This window comes from Strongylocentrotus purpuratus, unplaced genomic scaffold, assembly GCF_000002235.5.
Source record: "Strongylocentrotus purpuratus isolate Spur 01 unplaced genomic scaffold, Spur_5.0 spur5_scaffold_5, whole genome shotgun sequence".
Lineage (NCBI taxonomy): Eukaryota > Metazoa > Echinodermata > Echinoidea > Camarodonta > Strongylocentrotidae > Strongylocentrotus > Strongylocentrotus purpuratus.
This window is the reverse complement of record NW_022145611.1, coordinates 10,376,414-10,394,131: the sequence shown is the minus strand read 5'-3', so window position 1 is coordinate 10,394,131 and position 17,718 is coordinate 10,376,414. Positions and strand designations below refer to the sequence as shown.

Below are 17,718 nucleotides of genomic sequence, written 5' to 3'. Positions count from 1 at the left end.
ATTTATCTCCAACATAAACCCCTGAGGTAATATTTGCTGAAGGTATTATATGACTTACCTCATGATGTAACTACATGTTCTACTAGTATTGAGGTTGTAAAAAATGTTAATGCATTGCTCTATACTGTATCTTATACCCATTTCTAACTGCACTCTATCGGAGTTACACCGATGAAAATACCGATTGAATTTTCCTTATGTAAACAAAGGTGAAACCGCAGTTTTCCCCCTGTCGGTTTCTAACTGCCGGTGAAATTCACTCGCTGTGGCGAGCCCTTGCCGGAAGTGAAGAATTATTATGTAATTATTAAGCCCGCGCTCCATCTAGCTATAGCATGCAGCATGTTCAACCATAAGTCAACAAACACAGCTGGTTACGATAAAGCGTGCGTATACTGCGACCTTTGACCATTTTAATCGCTGTTTTAATCGCCTTTTTCTCCCGAACATTTTCTAACTGCACATTTCATCGGTGTCACACAGATAGAATGAGAATTTCTCCTGCTTTTGAGCAGGAGAATTTAATCGCCTATTTCTCATTTTTCATCGGCTATTTAATCGCCTTTTTCTCCTCTGTTGCTTTCTAACTGCCAGTTTCATCGGATGCGTCCGGATGCATCCGATGAAAATCAGTGCAGTTAGAAAAGGGTATTATTAGCATTGCATTCTTGTCACCATTGCTCAACAGAATTCACCATGCCGAATTAAGTTAATATCAACAAATTTCAGAGGGAAGATTGGATGGATATGCATTTTAGTGTGTACAGGGTTGGATTCAGTAAAGGATATTTATATACTTTTCTTCTTGCAGATTGGAACTAGAGAGGGTGCACAGGTTGGAGGCTGAGAAACTAGAAGATACTAGGTATTTATCATCCATTACCATAGTCTCAAGATTGTAAACTGTTTTGCTGATATGCAGCGTGTCTTTAATTGAACACAGTCTTTAATAAATTTCTTTCAATTTCTAAGACATCAAAGAATATTTCATCTGTCATTGCCGGATAGGCGTAAACTCTGTGTAAAATGATTGTGAGTTACCACCCTTCTGGCTCCAAACAGACAATTTAAAGATAAACAAATCTGAAAATGTTTGACATGTACAAATGTGAGCTTGTCATATTCTTGGGGGAAGGGGGAAGATGATTTACTTGTGTTCTTAAAATGTTCAGAGATATTGTTTCAAATTTAATAGCAGGTGATAGATATCAGGATTAGCAACAGAAAATGAATTTATTTGTTTTAATACGTGTTAATATTGTAACAAAGGAGTCAAGGAGTTTCTAAAGCTTCCATCTTCATACTTCAACAGCCACTGGGAATGTCAGTGAACTAATTGCAAACCCCCCAGCCCTCTCATCTCCATAAGTATGATTAAGGCAATTTCAAATACATGTATAATTTAAATTTGCAGGAAACAGCTGGCCGAGTTGGAGGCCAGGAGGGCAGAGGCGGAGGCAGCAAGCAAGGAGCAGGAGTCGATGATGAAGCGGAGTCTCTGTGAACACCAGGACCGCATCAGGGAGCAGAAGGAGCTCATCGAGAGGCTGAAGATGGAGCATCAGGGAGCCATGGCTTTAGCTCAGGAGGAGCTGACCATGATGAAGGGGAAGATCAACAGCCAGAAAGAGATGGGTAAGGATATCCTTAGTATTGCAATCACACAGGGTCCAGGCTTGACCATCACACATACTATTTCAGGTCTTGTAATTCTGTAACATTTCTTTACATGTTGAATAATATTGTAAAGACATATTTGTACATTTGTTGTCAGTGAGTAAATCAATATTAATACTAATTGTATTTCATGAGATAAAAGTCTTACAGAGACGCTGATCCCCTAACCCAGTAGCATGTATAATACATGTAAGGTACCAATAATATGACCCCAAAAAGTAATGTGGACAGTAATGTATTAAATGTATTCTCAAATTGCCTTCAACAAATATAGTGAATTTCAGAGTGGCACTCTGGATAGTAAGCTTAGAATTAAAGGATAATAAAACTAGGTATAAGCCTTTGTTTCTGAAAACAGTTGATATATACCTGCCAATCCAATATTAACTATGTGTGAATCAACACAACATTCTTTTAAAGGAATAATCCAGAGGAGGCACTTCACAACTATTATCAATTGTATGTGTCCTTGGTCTGTGTGCCGTAGATTACATAACTGCTTTGATAATGAGAATATGATTATGTGGTTCTTGCTTGTACAGTTCATTGATAGTTGCTATCTATCTCTCTTAATCCTGTTTATCTTCTTTTCTTTCCCCAGGTAAACACAAACTGGAAGGAGAACTTACCCAGCTGAAAGAGGTTCCAAGTTACCATTCAGATCTGTGCACGATTCCCAGTGTTGTTGCTGATGTCTGCAGTGACACAAGAGACCTCTCAGGGTTGGACATTGCTAAAAAGCGTGTGGCCCTGATGGAACTCCTGCAGAAGCAGTCACAGCGTAAGGCACTAGCTGCCCTGGAAAGGCGACAGGCAACCCTTGAGGTGCAAGAAAGAACTGCTCAATTGATTCTGAAACATGAGGAGCAAAAACTTCAGGATTTTGAAACTGATCCACGTTTGCTTGAGGGAGAGTTCGGTTCAGAGCAGTCACCTGAAAAAGAGCTTGGAGATCGTGACATTGAGAACACAGTGGATAGTTCTACAGAAAATGTGAGCACAGAATTGCCAGCATCAGGTCGAGTCAGTCCTGTAGGAAACAGTGACCCTGAAACAATGCATCACAACAATGTTCCTTCTCCGAAGAAAGAGACTAAGCGCATCCAAAAGCAGGAAAACAAAGTTAAGACTATGGATCAAAAGAAGGACCAAACAAACAGTTCAAAGAAAAATTCCAGAAAAACTGATGCTAGACCTACTAGAAAGGTTGAATTAGGTCCTTCAAAAACTAAACCCAGGGAAGAACAAATAAAGAGGGAAAGTGATGGTCTATCTGCATCACCTTCAAGGTCTCCATCTCCTCCCAAAAGTTCAAGGTCAAGCTCGCCAAGTAAATCCTCGAGGTCCAGCTCACCCACCAAGTCACTAAGATCAGATTCACCAACAAAATCCTCAAGGTCCAACTCACCCACCAAGTCACTAAGATCAGATTCACCAACAAAATCCTCAAGGTCCAACTCACCCACCAAGTCACTAAGATCAGATTCACCAACAAAATCCTCAAGGTCCAACTCACCCACCAAGTCATTAAGATCAGATTCACCAACAAAATCTTCAAGGTCTGCATCTCCAACCAAATCTGTAAGGTCTGAATCACCGACCAAGTCATCAAGATCATCTTCTCCTGCAAGTACCTCCTCGAGGCAGTCCAGGCAAACTTCAGGAAATGTTTTTTCTCGCCTGTATCCCCAGCAAGAAACAAAATTTAATTTTCTCAGGAAGAAGAGTCCTCCAAGATATGGTGAATATGATCCTCACAGAGAGAGAGACAGAGACTCTCCACACTTGATCAGGAGAGAACTGTCTCCTGTAGAGCATGACCCTATCAAGTTAAAGGACAAAAAACGTGAACATGTTCAGGACCATAAGCATGTGAGAACCAGCAGTGTGCCTTCAAGCAATCTTCCAGACAGAACAAAGCAAAATCTTCATTCTAGAAGTAGGAGTGCTAGTCCATGTGTAAATAATCCTGTAAAACCAGCAACAAGGCCAAAGAAATCTCCAGTATCACAGTCCTCACAAGAAACTGAAAAGGCGGTTAGGAGAACTAAAGTGAAATCAAAAGACACAGCAAGTGCTCCACTTGATAGAACTCAAACTGATCCTGGTAATGAAAAACAAAATAATAAGTGCCAAACCAAAACCAAGCAAGCCCAACGCACATCTCCAAGTGAATCAACCCACTCCAGTCCAACTAAAAGGAAATTAAATAAACCAGAAAACACTTCAAATGCAAAGACCCCTAAAGGCTCATCTGCCTCTCCTCGGTCAAGACCAATCATTGGGAAAGCAGTTGATAGAAGTCCATCTCCAAGGAAGAAATCAGAACAAACTCCATCTCACCGGAAGACTGTAAAGAGGCCCCTTTCTAGGAGTCGCAACGATAAGGATGGTGAAAACACAAATTCTCCTAGTCCTAGGAGGAAATTTGCAAGAACTCCCGTTGTCAAACCAAAGAACTGGCCGTCCATAGAGAACTTACCAAAGAGTACTCCCAAATCTGAAGCTTTCTATGTACCTCTCACTAGCGAACAGTTGAGGCTTGCACTTCAGAAGCACGCCAGTGAGCAGGACAGTGGACCACATCTGGAAGGTGCAGATTTGGGGGCTTCAGGATGTGAACAGCACTGGAGTCCCAGTCGTAAGAGGTCTATTGGAAAGCAGCCCCAGCAAACACAAACAGATCCAATTCAGGCCAGCATAGGAGGAGAGATATTTGGTTTGGAAATGGATGGAGTAAACAATTTAGAAAATGAGGAAGATCACTACAGCTCCTCAGAAAGTCTTGTAGATTCTCTGGAGGAAGATCTTAAACATGATCAAGAAGTAGAACTAGAATATGATGATGGACCAAGAGTTGTTGATATGACGTCTGCAGATGAAGATGAATTCTGGGCCATACCTGTCTCTTCAGAGGATATTCTTACAGCTTCTAGTGATGCAGGTGAAGATGATGATGAAGATGACATTGCATTGAACCTGGATGTCCATGACAGGAAACAAAGCTCAGATACTCTTGAAAGTTTGAACAGCAACGACGAACTTGAAGCCGATGATCCTTGCCATACTACTATGGTGGAAGTAGAAAACACAGAGGCATTTGGAAATGAAGAAGAAGGAAATGCTGATCCTGAAGTTGACAGTTGTAGTAGACTTCCTAGTAATAAAGAGAGACTCGTGTCAGATGATAGCATCGGCAGCGCACAGTTTCCTGATGCCCCAGTTGTCTGTGACCATGAAGAAGCAAAGCCATGTGGAGATAACATCTCATGTGATATGGAGCATGCAGAAGATGAGCAAGTACCTCTTGGCATGCAAACACAGGATGACATGAATGAACAAGCAAGTATCCTTGATAAATCAGAGCTTGATGAGAATCAAGATAGACCAACAGAGACACACTTGCCTGATAAAGATATGGTGTCTCTAGAACCATCACACCTTAATGTAAAATTTGAGCAGGAAACAGTTGGACCAACAGACCAAGAGGCAGAAGCTCGTGAGAAAGACAAGGATGAACAGGTTTCTGAAGGAGAGCATGTTGAAACTGAAAAAGAAACTCTCCATGGGGACATCAATGATAGAAATGCCACTTTACCTCAAGGGCCACAAATTAATGAAATTCACTCAATGCCAGACTTGCCTCATGAATGTGACACAGAAATAAGTAAACTTTTACATGAAGATGATTCTTGTGTCGTTCCTGAAGGATATGAGCAGAAATTTACAGAGGAGGACCCCCCACATGAAATCGCAAATATGAATGATCAAGAATCTCCAAGGGACTTGCATAGTGTTGGAGTTCTCTCAGTGGCAGAATTACCTGATGAATATATAGTTTCTGATTCAGCAGATCCTGATGTAACATCTGACAGTCACTTAGTTAGACCAGCAGACGCAGAAATTGAAGCTTGTGAGGAACACGGGGATAATAAAATGGCTGAAATAAAGCTAGAGAATGCAGAGCAATACCCTGACATTGACATGGATGATACAGAGCAACATGTAAGTGGAGACCTTCGTGATAAAGACTTATCTTCTGAATCTTCCCATTCTGGTGCAACATCTGACGATGATTTAGACGGACCAAGCAGGGCCACAGAAACTGCTGAGGAAGAAGATAATGATGATAACCTTGAGAATCTAGAAGAAAATTTGCTGAAAACTAGAGAGGAAGACATTCAAATGAATGACTTAACTGATGATTTAAATCAGGAGCCACACATCAATGAAATTCAGTCAAGCACAGATTTGCTTGATAAAGAACCAATATCATCTGATCCACTACATTCTGATGGAACCTGTGAAAATGAAACACATGGACAAACAGGGGAAATAGAAGCTTCTGATAATGATGGAATTGATGATCCAGAAAGGCTAAAAGTGACAGTGGATGACTTTCAAATAGGCAACAGTGATGGAAGCGATCCTTTACTTCAAGAAGCACTCCTAGAATCTCCATCAGCCACATACCTGTCTCTTGAACCTGCTAGTTCTTCTGATTCATCTCATCCTGAAGTCTCATGTGAAAAGAAAGTACAAAGACCGACAGTCAAATTTGAGATGGGCAGGACAGATGAGTCTGGTATGGTTCCTGAAGGAAAGGAGCAGAGAGATATGGAGTGCGTGCCTCAAGTAGACATCTGTGAAAGAGATGATATTCCCCAAGAGCCCCACTCTTACAAGATTCAATCAGAGACAGACAATCTCAGTGGTGATACTCCCTCTCCTGCCTCTTCCCATCCTGATGTCACATGTGACAGGGAACTAGATGGACCATCAGAATCAGATATCAAAGTGTTGCAGAAAGATGGGGGTGACGGTGTCCCAGGAAGAAATGGCCTTCAAACCACAGAGAATGACCATCTCATTGACATCAAGGATATAAGCGATCAGTTGCTTCAAGAAGAGCCACACATGAATGGAATTTGTTCGATGTCAGACTTGCCTGATGAATATGTGCCTCCTGAGTCATTCAGTCCTGGAATGATGGATTTTACATGTGACAAGCAAACAGATGAAAAATCCTCTAATGCTCACAGCATTGGTTTCATTGGCAAATCTGACAATATCCCGGACAGCAAGACTGATGAAGAGTTACCCAAGTCTGATAATTACTTAGATGAACATCCAGGACTATCAAATCTTGGTGCTCTTCCTGAATCTCATCCGGGAGTATCTACTCCAGAGCAGTTTGCTTCAAGTGATTTGGAACCTTCGTCTGTATGTGATGACGGACTTTGCACATCTCTCAATGTTAAAGGTGAGGAACATTCTGATGAACGCCTAATTCCCATCCGTCCTGTAGAATCTCCCGAGAATGAAATAGATACTGAAGCAAATGGAAATGTTTATGGTGACATTAATGATCAACCCCAAGTTAAAGGAGTGTGCATTGAGGAAAATCTGAGAGATGATACAGTATCCACAGAAAAGGAGACAGCACAAAGTGCAGTTACAATGCCAACGACACCATGCCCGTTTGAAAATGATAATGAGCTTATTCCTGATATTGCTGGGCAAGTACCAAATGACTCGGATGAATTAGATGTAAACACTTGTATGTCTGAAAATGATGCTGAGGACAGTCAACAAAGTGATACTGGTGAACATCCAGAAGCAACCACAATTTCATCTGATCCACTACATTCTGATGTTACCTGTGAAAATGAAGCAGATGGACAAACAGGGGAAATGGAAGCTTCTGATAATGATGGAATTGATGATCCTGAAAGGCTAAAAGTGACAAAGGATGACTTTCAAATGGGCACCAGTGATGCAAGGGATCCTTTACTTCAAGATGCTGAGGACAGTCAACAAAGTGATATGGATGATCATCCAGAAGCAACCACAATAGTAGATTCTCTATCTATCCGTACCGTTTGCATTGATGATGCTTCTCCAGAAGAGGATATAGACGAGCTGGTACAAGATGGAGATCCCATACTCCCTAAAAGTGTTGTGCCCGACAATTCAACAGCGTCACAGAATCCTGAAGTTAACAATGGCACAACCCTTTTGAGAAAGCAAGATCAGGATGAAGTAAATGGTGATGAACAGCTACCTGTACCTTTGATAGTAGTACAAAATGATGCAGATGAAGTTTCTACTGTTTCTTGCACTGTTATGGCCAACCAGCTGAGCCAGCTGCAGCGCCCAATGGTTGTGAACTTGACCAAAATTGAACAGGATTCAAGTGACAGTGATGAGGTTTCGTCAGATCAGTTATCTGATGATCAATCAGAGTACAGTGAAGAGGAAATAGAGATTTCACAAGAATCACCTCTTGATGAAGAATGTCTTTCACATGAAGATGTTCCTTCCTCTAATGCTAGCAATGGCACTGACTTTCCAGAGAACAAAGACCAGCAGAGGCCAGTAGGAAACATAAAAGACACAAAAGAAATGATTCCAGAACAGGATCGAATTCCCTCTGATGCAGGCCCTCATGATAAGCTGAAAGAACATGGCAAAGAGGACCTCTCATCAGCAACAACAGACATTCCAAAGATGAAAAGTCTTCCTGACCAATCTTTTAATCAGAACATCTTTTTGGAAGCCAACAAGCCCCTGCATTCTGATAATGGTGTCCTAGTAATGCCATTGGCTGATGACACAACAATGGACGGTACTAATAAAAAGGCGATAAAACAATCTCTACCTCAAGATATTGATCATCCTACTATCCAATCTATGACAGACAGTGAGGGTCAGAAAATTGTAAATGGGCCTTCAGACACCAATAACCTCCCTAATATTGATAAATCTCCTACTAATCAACATCTTCATCGATTACCAGTGCTTCATGGAAATGGTGAGAGTAAGGGAATCTCAAACAATCATAATTTCAGGATTACCCGTGCATCTCCTGTTCCTTTTTCTGATGAAGAAATGGAAAGCATGGAAAGTCCATCCTCCTGCTCATCCACAAGTGCAGCAGAATATCTCTTTGACGAAGAACAAACCCTCTCTGACTTCCTTGAGGATGTAGATGAGGTGGATGATGAAGAAGCAGCCATGAGTGATGACATGTCTGCACTTCGGAATTCAGAGGTGAATGGGGAAATAATAGAAGGCAGCCAAGACAATGGTACAGACGACTCATTTGGTGAATCAGAAACTGGCTCTGGCATCCCTGAAGCAATAAGGAAGGGAACTGTTCCATCCGTTCAAGCATCTCTGCCACCAAATGTGTACAAATCTATCTTCAATGCTGATTCCCCACGGAAACAAAACATTCTGACCAATTCAGTTGCAGACAGCACATTGCCAGATGAATCAGCCCTCTACCAGAGTGCAATAGACACCTCACTGTACCAGACTGCAGTAGAGTCTCCTTCAGCATTCAGCAACAAGAATGAAATCATTCCTTTGAAGAAGACTTGGGATAAAGATCAGATAGTCTTGTGCAGCACTCCTACAGGAACACCCAAAGGAACACCTGTGACAAAGAGCTCAGAAAATCTGGACAAAAAGGACTATGGCTCACCTGTAGTAGACCAACATGGAGGCTCTCCAACTGAACATAAATGCAGGGTTCCACCACAATTGGGTGCTTCTCCGAGTTCCATAATGGCAAGAAAAATGCCTGTCTCTACTGACATCACAAGAGATCTACATGGCTATGTAGATACTAGAGATGCATCTACAAAGAACGAAGATGCCCCTCCTGCAGACAGGTCAGTTTGTATTGGAGACATAAGCACTGATACAAAGCCGGCCCCCACTAATTTTTATCCAGACGTTACGGGCCACAAGGAAGATGATGGGAATGGAGAAGAGATGAGAGGACTGTATTATTCGCCACGTGATCTCCCTGAACAAAGTTATATTCTGCACACTCTAGAAACAATCCAGGAGGAAGATAGTATGTCAGAAGACTCGGAATCTGAAGACACTTGCAGCACTCTCCATTCTAAATCACCTCAAGATAGCAGAGAGACGTCACCAAATATTGAGCATATGTTGGCTTCATCACCAGAGGATTTTCATCATGATATTCCTCAGGAAGTGTTGCCTACATCTTTGAATCATGAAAAGATGACATTTATCACTAAGGTACCACTGGATGAGGAAATCAGCCTAACTCAGCCATCCGAAGTGTTGAAAAATGCAGAACAACAAGCAGTATCTGAAGGAGATCTTAACTCTCAAACTATGGAAAAGCAAACTGAACCTGATAATGGCATTCTGGGTAGAAATGATATGAAAACTTCTACAGTTATGTCCCAAGAAGGCCTCAATTCTGCAGAGAATAGTCTTTACAATGACCACCTCATTTCTACAGCAAGTAAACCACATCTGAAGGAAGAACATCAGCTTCTTTCAGAAGACTCTACGAGCATCAAGCAAGAAAATGTTCCTACATATGTTGACGATGCTGGTCAGCAGGATGATATAGTTTTAGCAGCAACGGAATCAGAAACTTCTGCCCATCAACCCGAAACAAGTCCTATGCACAAGATGGCACATAATGATAATGAGGTCATTTCTACAACCATCCCTCCCACATCTGAGAGAACAGTTAAGAATCACACTCCAAAAAACACAATGACCATGCAAGAATCAACTGCTGATGACGTTAAAAGTATTGATAAAATGGACGATTCAGATTCTAATAAGGAAGAAACCTCAGAAGAGTTACCAAAAGAGAATGCTACTAGCAAAAGGAAGGATGTCTTCTCTAGGCTGTATCCAAAGAATGCTCCAAAATTCGACTTCAAAAGGAAGAGCGCAGCATCGGTCATCCCAAACGAGAGATTTCTTGGGAATGTTTCACCAAAGATTATAAAGAAAGATCTCAAGGCGAGGAAATCAGAAATGTCTGAAACTGAAACTGATGATGGCATTAGTGATAAGAACCTAAATGAAAAGAATATAGGTGGTGAATTACCTCCGATGTCGAATTCTCTGACAGATAATTGTGAGAAGACCAGTGAGGCAGGACATCAAATGGATGACATGTCGGGCATGATTGAGGTTCGTGATAATGATCCAGCAGTCAGTTCTAATGAGGACTATATTCCCAAAGCCATTCTTAAGAGTGAACCTGAAATGCATGTTGACAGTAGTTCAAAGGATCATTTGGATGATATAACAGCAGATGTAGGAGCCACAAATGAAGTGGATTTCCATGGAGACGACGGGAGCACAAACAATGACACCCATACTCTGTCCCGTGATAAGTATACAGATGCGCATGGATCTCAGGCTGTGGAAAACCTGAAGCCTTTCCTCGGGAAGGACTATGCCATTGCAAGTGCCAAACTGACCATGTTCATGAAAATGTTTGGCCTCTCTGTTGAAAGCACAGACAGTTCTGAGGGCTCAGACTCTCTTAGAATGCACAAAGACAAAGGGCTTGTTGACAGGATTGTCGGCGATGGCGTTGGATATGACCCTGATACTTACCAATGTGATGATTCTTTGACAAATACATTATCTGGAAGTCCAGGCAGTGTTGGTCACAAAGGAGGTGAAACTATACTAGAAGATGAAGAGTGTGAAAACGAGACCTGGACAGGATCGGATGTAGCAGTTGATGGTGACTCTTCAGTTCGAGATCTGAGAAGCCGATCAACCACTGCCTCTGATATTGAATTGGTGAGTGTGGGAGATGACACAGTGACAGACAGTACTTCAGCAATGTCCCTGCCTGATATAGAAGTGGACCAGGATCTAGAAACCTCATTGACACATCCAACACACTTGCCTAGAATGCAGCCTGAACCCTGTATCACCAGATCAATGCAACTTGCATATCCAAGGGAAGACATTGCTCTCACATTGAGTAAGCTAAATATTGATGCACCCAAGGCAAGCACATTAACCCTGAAAGAGGATTCTACCATCAATGAACCAACAGGCTTCTCATCTTCAGAAATGGGCAAGAACCACACAGTAAATGATGTTCATGAAGTTCTTAAAGTTGACGTCGATGGTGAGACTAAGCCTATGAAAAGCTGTGCAGACATGGATCAAAATCACAATATTGATTCTCTTCAAGAGCTGAAGGAAGATGTTGGTGCATTAGCATCCCCATATGGCATTGATGAATATAGATTACCATTGTCATCATCAATGGCTAATAACAAGGTTCCTGTTCAAATTCAAGAATCAGCAATGTCCCCTTTCAAAGTTCCTGAAGTGAAACACTCTGACATGTCTCCCGTTGGAACAGTGGGCGTTGATGATGCCGGACAATCCAGATCGGTAGATAAACACGACCCATCTCCAGCTGAAGACGAAGGCCAAGATTTAAGTTTGGAAGTTACTAGACCATCCAGCATTCCACATCTAACACCAAGGGTAACAGAGGTTATTCATTCTTCAAAGGTTCAGCTGGAAGAGAATATGGTTTCTTCAACCCAGAGATTAAAAGAATTGTTTGTCGAAGGTGATGAGAGCCCAATTGAAAGAGATAGTGATATTCATGAGGAGTCTATTCCATCAACTGAAGGTCATGATGAAGCTAAAGAGAGAGAGAAGGAACTTCCATTGAAATATGCAGGAGTTTATGACAGTCCTATCACCTATACAAATGACAGTGACAATTGCAAACCTTTGAAGAGGCATGTATCAGAAAAGATCACAGTTGACATAGTGCATTTACCTTCCCAAGTGAGCTTGCCCTTACTTTTTGAGAAGGTGGAGGAAAATGATAGCAATCTTGAAAACACTCTGAAGGGGAAATATGAGTCTCAAGTTGAACAGCCACATGGTCAATCCCCAACCCACAATCAACATAAAGTAGAGCAGCCCATATGTGATGAAGACAAAGCAATGGCTGAACAAGACATACCAAAATATCAAGTTAGTGAGAACTGTATCAGAAATCCTGTTCACCTGCCTGAAAACTCCCTGCCAGCAATGCTTTCCAAGTTAGGAGAATCAGAAGGACCCCTTTCTCATGAGACCAAGAGAGAGAACACATGTAGGCATGAGCAAAATTACAGAATGGATACAGATCCAGCGCCATCTCCTAATAAGGAGCAACTACCGCAAGGGACCCTAGGCGAAAATCATAATCAACCAGACCCTAAGGAACCAGTTCTTGATATCAGCACTCAATATAATGGAAATGCTGATCATGACCAGAATAGATTAGAGGAGCCCAGATGTGTCAGAAATAAAGCAATTACTACCAAAGATTTGCCCATAGTCCATGTAAGTGAGACCTGTACCAAGCATCCCATCCACCTTCCTGAACAGTCCGTGCCAGCAATGCTTTCCAGAATAATGGAATCTGAAGGACTCCTATCGCAACAAAGTTCTGAAATTGAAAGTATGAGGAAGGACGTATTAAGGCCAGAGCAAAAAGATAAGAAATGTGTAGATCCACAGCCCTCTATATCAGTGGAAGCAGCACAGCAGAGAATCCAATTGGTACATCCCAATCGTCCTAAACCTAATGCAGCTGTTGTTGATAACACTCAAAGCAACAGACATGCTCATGATCCAGTTGCTCAGAAAGTCCAACCAATGAAGGTCAACCTTAAGAAAGATCAAGGAATGAATACAGATGATCAAAGTATTTTGGATAACAATGAATCTGCACACCATGTAACAACCAAGAAGGTCTCCAGTGCATCAAGTGACACGATTGACGATCTTAGACAGCCTGGTAGTGATATCAGAACACAAGAACCTCATGCTGAACAGCAAATGCACTTTAAAATTAATGTCCATGAAGAACCTATCCTAGTCAAAGTAGCTTATCCATCCAATGATGAACCGGTCAAATGGCACCTATTTACAACAGACTCCAGCAACGATTCAACACTTCTACAGTCATCCAAGGATAGTGTTGTGATGGTGACTCCCGCACTTGACAAGTCAACTCAGTGTCAACCTATGGACATGGCTAAAGGCCACTCAGATGATAATTTGGACTTGTTGGTTCCTCGTGGAACAGAAGACAGATCTACTTCTCCCGAAGAGTTTCCTGATAGCATGCATTCTTTTAAACCAATCACACCTTCACCAAGACTTGTCATTGCAGCTGGACAAATGGAACGTACAAGTACCCAGATTGAGGATCTGAACAGAGATTCTATGACGAAGGACACTGTAGACAGTGATTGGAATGGAAAGAAACATGAACATCCTTCTTCAAAGATTAACCAGTCAACTTTGTTGCCAATAGAAACAGAAGGGACAGTACCAAAAGCTAATCTTCACAAGGAAGCACAGAGTGATCCCCCGTTGACAACCTCATCCCTTCAGGTTCCTCCCCTTCATGCTGTTGATGGAGTAAGTCCAGCGTATTCTCCTGTGCTCAGCTCGAGGAGCACGGACGATGAGCTTGCTCAGATATTTGCTGGAGCTAGGGAAAGAGCCCCAGTGAAGCACATGTTTACCAATACATCTCCAGAAATTCCAGCAGCACAAAGATCAATAGTGAATACATCTACCACCACTGATGATATTATCAATGATATCTCAAATGAACCTGTACAAGATGTTGAAGAGATCCCTACCACTGTCTGTGCACAAACATCCCCATTTGAAATTCTAACAGAGCAGAGATCAGTATTGGATGCATCAACTGCCACTGATGATAGCTTAAAACTCATCTCAAACAACCCTGAAAAAGATATCGACAGAGCATATGAACAAACATTCCCATGTGAAGGACCAGCTACCAACGCTAGTGTGCAAACGTCTCCATGTAAAGAGCTGGATAGCTTTAAAGATAGTGAAAGGTCATACCAAAGCTCAGCTACAGAAACAGTAGTCTTGACACAACCTGATGTGCCAGGTTCTGCAGTTGACTCTGGTGTTGCAGATTTTGTTGCTCATGGAGATGGCAACATTGTACAACAGCCAACACATGAGGAATGTTTGTCAGAAAACAGAAGTGTAGGAACAAGCCCGATCGTTCAACTAGATCTCCCTCAAGCAGAGCATTTTTCATCTCTGAACATAAAGACAAGCACACCAAGCATTACCAGTTTCAATGAGCAGGAGAGCCAAGCCAATTTATCTTCTCAGTCAAACAACCAAGAATGCCAGACTGACCTGTCACCAAGTGGTCTATCAAGTCCATCATCCACTGAAGATAGTGATTCTGGCCCGTGGAGAAGAGCTAGCGAGGTCTTGGACGAGCTGTCAGAGAACATGGACACTGAGGAACTGGAACTCTTTGCTGTCCTCATGCACAAGAGACGATTATCTGAACAAACTGTGGACAGGGTCAAGGGACTAGCTGCAAAACTTCGGAAGAGGAATCAGTCAGATGAACTAGTACTTCTGAATCCTGATGTAGGATCCATAGAGAGACTATCTTCAAATCCACCCAGTGCTACCAATGCAGCAGAAGAATTTTCATCACCATATGGTAACAGTCCTAATGTAATAGGTAGTGAACTCAGCAGTCCAAGGATACCAGAACTTGAAGACACTGAGAAATATCCAGACGAAAACAAATATGCATTGACATTATCACCACTAGCACTCTCTGAAACAGGAACAAGAGAATTTGATTTTGGAGTTAATGAAATAGATTTTCCTGCAAAATATAATCAACCATTGAGAAATCATGAGGAGGAACTTGATACAGCTAAAGATTTGCAGACACTGTCTCCAGTAGATGATGAATTCTTGACCCTGCCTGGGCAGAAGGGAAGTATGTCACCGCCAATGGTACCAGCTCTCGAACAGATTCCTTCTCCGAGAAGTGGATTGCCATTTGACAGGAAGCCAGCTCCCCCAACCAAGACTCAGTCAGAAGGACCAATCCCAATCACTGAAAGCCCAGCAACATATTCTAAGGTACCTCTCAGTCATGTTATGGATACCAGCTCCCGTAATGATTGGCACTCCATGCCACTGCAATCTACATGGGATGAGCCTCTGAATAGAAACAACAACAACAGCAGCACTGACTATAGTGAAGATGACATTGGTAGTGAAGAAGTAGCAGCAGACAATCTAAATGATGACCCTGATAGTATTAGGTCAAGGCAATCACCAAGAGCCACCCTTTCAAAGTTTTCTGATGTCAGCTTCGATTCTGAATTGGACTTTCCTGTAGGTGCTAATGACCAGGAAGATGGGTCTAGGTTGGACAAAAAAGATGTAAAAAATCAAAGTGTTCATGCAAGTACACATAGCTTGGATTCAGTCCTCTTTGCAGATAGTGCTGAACCTGAATTGTTAGCTCTCCAGGGAGACACTGATGACAGCAATGCTAACTCTGGCTCTTTGCCAGTTGACTTCAATCACAGTACTGGTTTTGTAGGAGAAGATCAAGGAGAGGGAAAGGACGATCCAAAAGAGATGGAAAACCAGCTGAACGAAGCAGAGTCTTTCAGGATACATGTGCCACAAATATCACCAGCAAAGTTAGATTGGATTTTAGCAGAATCTGAAATCGAACCAGAGATCAACTATTTGCCTCTCAGCAAGCACCCCGAGAAAGACAAGATCCCACTGCCTGGATTCAAACACCAAAGCACAGAGAGTCCCATTGTGATTGCAAAACAACCAAGTGATGTATTGATGCAAAAACCTGAAGGAAAGGTACATCCACAAGTTGCAGAAGTGGAAGCATATCCTGTTAAATTTGCCATGGACAATGAACAGAAAGGGACAGTTCCATCTAGCTCTCTTACAGGCCCATCAGCAAGATCTAGACATGCTCCTGGATATATTAATCAAATACCAGGAAGCAGTGGACAGGATCCGGGAATGGCGCTTCCTCTTGCAGGCAACAGGCATGGAAACCTTGAGAGGACAGGATCAAGTCTAGGTGAAAGCAGTGGTATTTATAGCCTTGCAAGTGAGCTACCCCACCTTCATCAAGTAAAGACTCCCTCAGGCTCCATGGATTCTCTGATCAATGCTGCATCTACTGATGAAGAGAGGGACATGCAGCAGTTACAGTCAGAGTATGAGAGACTCCTTCAACGAAGAAATTCAAGTAGATTAGATCCTGTAGATGTTTCCCGTCCAATGAATGTTCAACAATCAAACAGCCTCAAAGGCTCAGGTAATGATAACAAGAATGCACAACCTCGTAGTAATGGTATCATGAACGGGTACAGTAGTGGGGATTCTGCAAGTGGTTCTGAAATTGACAGCTTTGTGTGTGGACACTACAGCCAAAGCATGGACAGAAGGGACATATCCATAGAGCTTTTAGAAGCACAGGTGATGCATGGTATAGGAGAGACTGATGCACTTCTGAGGTTCCTTGATGATGATCTCCCCTTGGAACACTGGACAAATCGCAAGAGCCAAACAAAACCAAAACATGGAGAAGCAGAACATGGACAACCATCAGCAGATAAGAAAGAAATAACTCACAATCCAAATAACACTAGTTATAAATCTCCAGGTTATCCATTAAGAAGAAGTCCAAGATCTTCTCTGAGGAAATCACCTTCAGGTCCACAATCGTCGAGAAGTTCACCCTCTCCAGTGACTCCACCACCACTTCAAAGGGTTGTGACACCACTTTTAAGAACATCTCCAAGGGAACAGTCCCCATCTCCCAAAGGTCATTTCAAACCAAGTGAACATCTAAAATTCTTGAAGCGTGTCAGGGAGAATGTGGTCAAGGCAACATCCAACCCAACGAGCCCTACCCCATCCACACCGTCACCAAGACCTCAGCTGTACTCTGTGTATCCATCAGAAACACCATTGGAAAACCACAGGAGCTCATCTACATTCAGCCCAGAGAAGAATGACATGGAGCTTTTCCTGAATGAGCTTCGGGAGGCGAGGAGGATGTCCCAGTCAGAGATTTCCAAGGCAGAGGAAGAACTCCATCCATCAAGAAGAAGGTACTCAAATGGAGATGACAGTGTGTTTGCTGATGCTATGTCAGGCAATCATGCATGTGGTGGGGATGCCAGAAAACATCATCCTGCATCTGCAGCACAGAAAGATGGAGATTGCTCTGTGAAACAGAGGCCTCAACGATCAGATGAGGTAAGTCAGGTTTTTCAACTTAATAGACTCACTTATGAAATAATTTTGTTTTTTGACAGAAGAATTATAAGCACCTCTATTTCATGAAATATATGAATTATT

At 42.2% G+C, this 17,718-nt stretch overlaps 1 protein-coding gene across 8 annotated transcripts in view; it reads left to right on the top strand.

The window, feature by feature from the left end:
- Positions 1-17,718, top strand: part of LOC105436725 — a 94,672-nt gene that overhangs the window by 65,530 nt on the left and 11,424 nt on the right. For 7 of the 8 annotated variants that reach the window (XM_030999342.1, XM_030999341.1, XM_030999339.1 and 4 more), the window contains 4 exons: positions 812-865; positions 1,415-1,635; positions 2,279-3,020; positions 3,129-17,616. In XM_030999342.1, the coding sequence (XP_030855202.1) occupies positions 812-865; positions 1,415-1,635; positions 2,279-3,020; positions 3,129-17,616 (15,505 nt within the window). The remainder of the gene's footprint in view (positions 1-811; positions 866-1,414; positions 1,636-2,278; positions 3,021-3,128; positions 17,617-17,718) is intronic. The other variant, XM_030999340.1, reaches the window with a different exon arrangement.